Raw genomic sequence first — 8,577 nt, 5'->3', positions numbered from 1 at the left:
TTCACTCATGAACTTTTTCAACGACTTATTTGCTTCTTCGTACAATGTGTCTCTATTTTCATAGTTAATTCCAGTCAAAACTAACATTTTTTTGCTCTTTGGTAATGTTTGCTTTTCGTAAAAGTTTAAAAGCTAAAATTTCTGAGGGGAGTGTCATTTTCTTTTTCTCAATTTTTCTGTATTTGGTGTCAAAAATTGCTATGAACTGGTTCATCGACTGTCCTTCACTTCTCTTTAGGTCCTCAAATTCCTCAAACTTTTCCAAACTGTCTGCTAGGTCATCTTTGGCAAGGTGCTTATCAAGAAAGTCAAGAAGAGTCTTGAATCCACTTTCCTTTTTCAGATCTTCAAGCTTAATTTGATCAAAAACTTTCTCACGAATCTTACTGTCATCTTCCTCTGGAAGGGTCAGTGCAACCGCAATGCCTTTTTTCTCTTTTGCCAGTTCTGTTATCTCACTCCATGCTAATAATTCATGTCTGTAGAGTTCATAGGGTTTTGATTTTGATTTAAATACTGGTGGGTTAATTTTAGTCGCCATATTGGATTCTGATCTTCACTGTTTCCCTCCTTTTTTTTTTTTTTTTTTTGCAAAGACTCACCCTGTTTATACTTCTAACACACTTCACTTCCTTTCACTTGATCCTCTGGTTGATAACTATATACGCTCTGCTACCACTGTTAATCACTATTATTGCCTGAATTTATAATCACACTGTTACCACAGATCACTGACTTTATTTCTCTCCAGTCACATGGATCACACTAACTAAAGCAACCTCCAAACACGGAAGAGTTCATTACTGAGAGTTATCTATCTTGATACATAATGCAACATAAAATAGATTAACAATACTATTCATTGATATGGTTTAAATAAGTAGTGAATCTAGAGTTAATAATTCAGTTTGACTGTGCAGGTTGTGGTGTCTGCAGTATTTCTATGTAATCGACAATAAGTATAGTTTAATAGAAAATAGTTGCTCTTGGTATGTCCAGTGCTTCCTCTTTGAGTGCCTGCTGAGCAGAACAGTATCTCTTTACCCGCCGTCTGTCTGTCTATCTGTCCGCCTCTGCGTTTGTTTCTCTGTAAGTTTAGAAAGCATGTAATTGATATCTCTTTAACTAATTTATTGCTTGACATAACAGCTTTTGTAAATTAATGTCATTACAGTACTACTCATTCTTTCCTAAGGCATTTGGCCAACTTTTCAATAAATTCATCCCTACAAGTTTAATTCTCTGTATCAGTCTATGAGGTACAGTTTTGGCTTTGTTTTAGGATTTTTATATTTCTATATTTACACTTTTACCCTGACGATTTTTTTTATTCTGATCATCCTAAAATTCCTGAACGAATTAACCTATCCATTCCCCTTAAGTTTTTTTTTATTTTATTTCTCAATTTAACAAAACGAACTAAAGTCTAAAATCTAAAACAATAATCAAAGCTATTTATTATAATGAATATGAATAACTTTGCACTGTTGTTTCTTTTTTTTGTGATATATATACATACATTTTAAATATATTTTAATTACGCTGGATTTTAAAGTTAACTTTTCTTGATTTGCAAATATTTCACACTCGAAGAACACAATGATAACAACGACCCGTTGCTCGAATAAAATAAAAGCCGTGAACGACAAAGTGGGAACAACAGAAAATCAACAAAAAACCTAAGTATGAAACAGTTACTTCTCCTTACTAAAACTTTACTCTTTCAGTGCACCCAAACTCTGAAATCCCCTGTCTTGTTTTATCTCGAATTCGATCAAGGACATGTTTATTAACACCGCTATGAAAAGTGGGACACGATTGTCAATAACAGCTGCACTAGCAAGATGTTTGTTAGATCGTGAAAATGATATGTGTTTAGTAAATGACCCTTTTAATTGCATTGCACGGCAACAACTTTTCAAATCATTGATGCGTGGTAAGAAAACTGATTGTACCCCCTATTTTTTCTCAAGTGGTTGACTGTCTGTTAATTTTTATCTTATAATTAAACAAGCATCCTTTGTCTAACAATGTATGTAGGATTTGTTTTAAATATTCGCGTGTTATTGCGTGACTCTTGTCAGTTAAAGGATATATTTATTACCATGGCTCAAAAGATAACAAGCATAAGCTAGTAGAGCTATGTTATGCAACCTAGATTACTTCAGAATTTGTTACCCGTATTTAAACTTAGATACCTTTATACAGAACCATAAAAGTGATATAAAATAGATCAGTGCCGTATTTACTTCCACTTGTAATCTTCTTTTAGATTTCTTTTTGATTACATCATAACATAACGTATGATTTCTCCATTCACATTAACGATTCTCTCAATGTTATATGTTAATTAAAACAATTAAAGATATGTACATGTATATTCCAGTACAAGACTTTCAACGATTATTATTTTTCTAACGTAAAAAATGTCATTTCATCAAAATTAATATATGTACAATTCAATTAAAATGCTTTCTTGGACTTTTTGAAATTCATGTGATGCGAAAAAACCTCCAAACACTAAGGCATAACCCCGCTAACACAAAAACATTTTTAAAATGTTTTTAAAACATTTTCAAAACGTTGCGAAAACATTTTAAAAAATGTTTTAATCACGTGATTTTGTATGGTTTTTTAAACGTTTTTGAAACATTTTAGTGAAATATTTCAGCAAAATGTTGTCAGAACATTTTCTTTAAATGTTTCAAAAACATTTTCAATAATGTTTTAATCACGTGAATTTGTATGGTTTTTTTTAAACGTTTTAAAAACATTTTAGTGAAATATTTCAGCAAATGTTTCCGAAACATTGTTTTAAAATGTTACAAAAACATTTTTCAACAATGTTTTAATCACGTGATTTTGTATGGTTTTTAAAATGTTTTTAAAACATTTTACAAAATATTTCAACAAATGTTAACATAACATTGTTTTTAAATGTAACAAAAACATTTTCAAAAATGTTTTATTCATGTTTAAATTGTTCGGTTTTTAAAACGTTTCCAAAACATTAAAGTCGAGGTTACACCTGCATTTTTACTTTTTTTCATTAAATAATGATATATTTATATATTAAAAGAAATAAACACAAATTATATCTAATTTTTTAACCTTTAATACAAACCCATATTCAATATATTAATCACATTTAAATTCCATTTAAATTCAAGTTTTAATCTATTTTCTTTCAAGTCACCGGGTTTTTAAAGGTTGAACACGGCGTCTAATCCATTCACTGAATTTTAAAAGAACAGAATCACAGAAATCCTATGTTCACTGTATGGGCCGAACAGAGTGGCGGATCTATAAGACTTAGTTAGAATCACATACACTGAAAAGGCTGATAAGGAATCTGCTCCTCGGAAAGAATAGCACAATCTATAAAGATAAGGAAAATTGTGTTTGTATCATCAGCGTTCTACATCTAATGTATCTTAAGATGATCCATAAAAATATACAAAAAAAAATATTTTAAATAATTATATCAAATTTAAGTTCTTTCCTCATTTGCATTGAAAAAAGCAGAAAAATAATTACTATGACAATATTATTCAAGTCAAGACTCAAGAGTAATAGTATTTACGTACACCTTTGCCTTCACCAAAGGCGGGTCTTTTGAATACGGGAATTTGAAAATAAGGATGATGCAACCAACACCATGCTGTAAAGAAATTTCATTTTTAAATCAAAATATTGTTTGATGATTAACATTTCACAAAGACAACGAATACTTGAATCAAGGATATAATTGTGCTGCCTTAAGAATGAAATATTCAAATCAAATATTTATATAACATTAACGCTTTGTCATTGCTACATACATTTGTACTAAGTTATTGATCATGCACTGGTAGTATAAAAGTCGTTTTTAAATGATCTTTTAAAGTCTATGATAAAGGAATAATTCTTACCATTCAAAGTTAATAAATCCCGAGGTTATTATTGTGGTTTATATGGTGCGAAGTCTTCTCATTCAAATCGGTACGGAGTAAGCGCGCACATCTTGTTTACCAGAATTCAAAATTTGGCCTAGATAAGCTGCAAACTACTATTCTCTGTAACGCGCTGCCCAGCAGGAGAATTGCATAATAGGTTATCATGACACTGAAACTGACCAGTGTGCCAATCCCTATCTAATGCCTCAGAGTAAAATTCTGGGAGTGGATCACAGATTTGATGAAGACAATTTTTTTTTAAAAAGACATTTAAGAGTTTTATTTAATGCTTATTTTTTTTTTTACATTTATTTATATTTAATTTTTTTTGTTTGCCTATCCTTTCATTTATTGATTTTTTTTATTTGTTTAATCAAAGGACTTTATATAAATTATGTCTGTTTAATCAATAAGCCAAAACTAGAAATCATTATAAAATACCGGAAAAAATCTTTCAATTAAATTTCTACAATTCCTCATTTTAACACTATTCTTTCTATATATTCTTTTTTTTTCTTCATAGACTAAATTTTAGGAAACTCGCAACCATACATTATTTGAATGTTTTAAGAACATTTTGAAAATAACAGCAGCAATGAAAAATGAAGTCTTTAAAAAAAGAAAACACATTAAATTGAATGTTCTAAGATCATTCTCACAACATCTCTAAAAGTTACTAAATGAATTAAATTGTGCCGCAATTAAATAAATGTTTCAGAAACATTATGAAAATGTTTCCAAAAAATGTTACAAAAACTATAATTAAAATGTTTCAATTGTAGTGAAAATAATTATTTAAGTTAATGTTTTAAATAAACATTTTCACTGCCTAGGCCGAAAAATATCCGGAATTGAATGTTTCTAACTAACAGCGATATTAAGAATGTTTTAAAAATATTTTTAAAATGTTCCTTACAAATGTTTCAGAAACGTTTTTGCAATGTTTCCGATTTACACAAAAAGAATGTTTCATTTCATGTTTTAAGAACGTTTTTAAAACGTTTTATAAGATCTTTAATTTTTGGAAGCTATAAATACCCTTAAATGAATTAAGAATGTTTCAAAAACACTTTGACAACGTTCCTTCCAAATGTTTCAGAAAGGTATTTATGCAATGTTTCAGATTTATCTAAAAAGGATGTTTCATTTAATGTTTTTAGAACGTTTTTAAAACGTACTATAAAAATCTTTGATATTTGAAAGCTAAACAAACCTTTTGAAACATTTTTAAAACGTTTCAAAAATATTTTAGAAAAATGTTCCAAAAGGATTTAATCATAAGCTTTTTGAAAACATTTTAAAAATGTTTTTAAAATGTTATAATGAGAAAAGGAAATGTTTTAAAAACATTTTTAAAATGTTTAGTCTGAAATGTTTCGAAAAAACCTTTTTACAACACCAATAAAATGTTTTGAAAATGTTTTGTGCTACCTGGGAAATTTTGTCAGAGAAAGGGGATAAATACGTGTAGAAAAAGAAACCAAAAACATTCATTCAGAACTTAAGATCTTATTGGAATATACTGTAAATTAACTTTTATTCTCAACAACTCTATTTCGCAGTTCATCGAGGTTAGACTACATCGCGACGATTATTTTTCAATCAATCATTTTCTTTAAATCTGTTTTTAACAAAAATGGTTTGCAGTAATCTTAAAGCTTCAGAGTAGTTTTACCGAAATAAAAAACAATTCCAATTGATTACAGATTTTTTTTTACAGTTTAATGGAGAAGCATCATGTACAGGTATAGGGGTTCAAATCAAGACATTCATACTCGGCTGTCGAGGTAAATGAGTTGTGAAAGTTTTTTATTCCTACAACTCATATTTTGACATGAGACCTAGGTTTTAAAGGTCTCATCCGAAAGATCAATGACGTTAATTTCTATATCCTGGACATTGGCAAGGGCACAGTCTAACAGTCTAACAGGTAAAAACAAATAGGAAAGTTGAAATGCAATGAGCAACTGATCATCGACATTGTTTATCAAGCATACAGGAGTTACTTAATTTTGGCCATTCAAAATACTCAATATAATCAATGCACCATGGATCCCAAAATAAAGTCTTTAACAATGTTGATGTTTTTGGAACTGTTCAATTATATAAAAAAATAAATCTTGCTACTTGCAATTTAAGTTTATTTAAATAAGTATAGGATAGTCGAATCAGATCATTTCTGAAACAGATGAAAGTGTTTGAATACAAATTTGAACAAAAAAATGAGGTTAAATGGAAACGTTCATCGAACAAATATTCATTGACATATTGGTTGGTCAAGAGAACAATATATTCAAGGGTAATTTTCCAGTTAGTGAGTGAGGTTCGTTATATTAGACAATATCGGTAATGTATTGTGGTTTTAAGGTCAGTACTATACATGTCGTTCACCGAAATGAGCGGTTCAATATTCATTCAAATATACACCAAAAGCCATAAAGCTGTTTAAAACTTTGGAAATTCATATCATCTTTCTTGTTCACATTTGCTGAAGAATTGCAATGACAGTAGCAGCCTTATGATTAATATAAACAATCGTATTGATTTTATTTTTTTTTAATCTGAGTAAGAGCGATGTTGTAAAAAAAATGTCAGACACGTACAAAGTAGGATGGGTTTTGAAAGTGGCGGGATGTCTTGTTTTAGAGGCATGAGAAGGACGGCCGGAAAATGTATAATTCCAAAAAACAGAAGGATTCTAACACTTTGAATTTAATTACTGGGATGGGTTGTTCTATGTCCATTTAAATTTGGAGGGTAACACACCTTTCGAAAAAATAATTCCATATTATATCTATTTTTAGTAAACATTAAATACAAAAAAGGTGTAGCAATAGGCGCTGGCCAATTTGTCTCATGGCTTTCCAAAATATATGCATGAATGTTGTATTCTATTCACCTGAGAAGACATTAAATACAAGTGAAATAACATTTCAGAAGTCATCTTGTTATACAAATATCAGTCAGGGAGTCCAATGAAAGAAGTAATTGAGAAAAGATATGTGTTTTATTTTAAAACACGGCCAATTCATCTTATTAAATTCAAAAGATATTATGATAGGAATTACACTTATTCTTTTTTACAAAGATTTGAGGGAATAAGAATAGATTACTCTGCACGGAAGAGCATAGAAGCCGTCTTGTTATGGAAAAATAAAACTAAAGCAGAAACCTTCACGAACACAAATAAATGCATAATCATGAAACTAATGTCCCACTCCAAACAATTTTGCAAATATATCAATGACTTAATTCAAACCAATATAATTTACAGAACTGATAAAAAAAAAAAAAAAAAAAACTGATTGATAATCAACATTTTAACGTAGCCAAACAATGGTACGAGGATCTGCTTTATGGCTTGTATTTGTCCTTTTCATGTTTTATAAATGCATCTTCAGTGTCACCAAAGTAAGGACTTGCTAGGTTTTTTAACATCATTCTTCCAATCATGTCTAACAGACTCTCAACGTTTTTCTTCTGGTCTAATATATAACCAGTATCACTGAATGCAACATATCTGTGTTCCGTTTTTTCAATCCAATTTTTCAGTTTCGATTTTGGGTTTAGTGATTTGACGTAATCATGAATATTTATGCCTTCACCTACCAATTTTTCCTTTCCAGTAAATACGACAACAATGTACTTAGTAACTTGACTTCCAAAATTCCTCTCATAAAATTCAATAGCTTTCTCGTCCTCTGTTGTGAATTTTCCTATCCTAGTGACAAAGAGAAGTGCATGAGGACCTGGTTTAGCTACACGCAACCCCTTGGCTATTTCATTTTTGATTGTCTTTTCTTCTTGGTTTGAACCATACACACCTGGAGTATCAATTATGCGAACATGTTGCCCCAGAAAATTGGTAGCTTCTACAGCTGTTGACTTTAGTGTTCCAGGTTCATTGGAAAATACTAAAGGAACTGCAAATACTTTTCTTCCGATTAGCACATTACCAACGGTACTTTTTCCGACACCAACTTTCCCTATAACCAATAATCGCAATGGTTCGGAAGTGTCCTGTGGGTCTAAAAAAGAAATTTTGTGTTTATCAAGTGATTAAGTTAAATATAGTCATAGGCACTTCAAAGATACTTATTATTAATTCTAATAAAAATGTAACTACATGTACAAATCTACATACATGTGTTTGTAAATCTCATTTTTTGGCAAATGAACTTAGTTTGAAGAATCCACAAAATAAGAGTTTCAGTTGATTAGGATCCTCTTTTTATTTACAGTTTATTTCGAAAATGAGTCCAGTCATTCTATAGACAGATTTTATTATCAATATAGAGTTTTCATAATCTCTATAAATTATAAACTACAGAAAAAAAGCAGAATATTTTCATACATTTGATACCAAATACAAACTGCATTGAAGACTTAAGATGATTAACTAACCCACTTCACACTCTTTGTCATCATTTTGTAAAGACATTCCGTCAGGACACAGGCATTTAACGTTTCCCTTTGGCCGAGGTAAGCATATGTGGGAGCACCCTCCTCGTTTATAGGTACATCCAGTGGATTCTAAATTATTCAGGCTTTATTATATGCAAAACGATACATGTATGATTTAAGTTTCAACATTAATGATATTACAATTAATAGTCATTCTAAAATTATATATAGCTAAGTC

The 8,577-nt window shown here is 30.1% G+C and overlaps 1 protein-coding gene and 1 long non-coding RNA gene across 2 annotated transcripts; both read right to left on the bottom strand.

Moving 5' to 3' along the window:
- Positions 1 to 3,201: 3,201 nt before the first annotated feature.
- LOC134243802 (uncharacterized) lies at positions 3,202 to 4,169 on the bottom strand. Its single transcript, XR_009987115.1, has 3 exons — positions 3,912 to 4,169; positions 3,588 to 3,661; positions 3,202 to 3,378 (listed from the first exon to the last, which is right to left on the bottom strand). It is a non-coding gene; the product is annotated as an uncharacterized LOC134243802 (long non-coding RNA).
- Positions 4,170 to 7,289: 3,120 nt separating this feature from the next.
- Positions 7,290 to 8,376, bottom strand: LOC134243799 (GTPase IMAP family member 5-like). The gene is made up of 2 exons (XM_062726032.1): positions 8,340 to 8,376; positions 7,290 to 7,963 (listed from the first exon to the last, which is right to left on the bottom strand). The coding sequence occupies exons 1-2, from the start codon at positions 8,374 to 8,376 to the stop codon at positions 7,290 to 7,292; spliced, it is 711 nt and encodes a 236-aa protein (XP_062582016.1).
- Positions 8,377 to 8,577: the final 201 nt, after the last annotated feature.

This window comes from Saccostrea cucullata, unplaced genomic scaffold (assembly GCF_032062105.1).
Source record: "Saccostrea cucullata isolate Sc308-1 unplaced genomic scaffold, CSIRO_AGI_Scuc_v1 ctg2464, whole genome shotgun sequence".
Lineage (NCBI taxonomy): Eukaryota > Metazoa > Mollusca > Bivalvia > Ostreida > Ostreidae > Saccostrea > Saccostrea cuccullata.
This window is presented reverse-complemented; position numbering and strand designations above follow the sequence as displayed.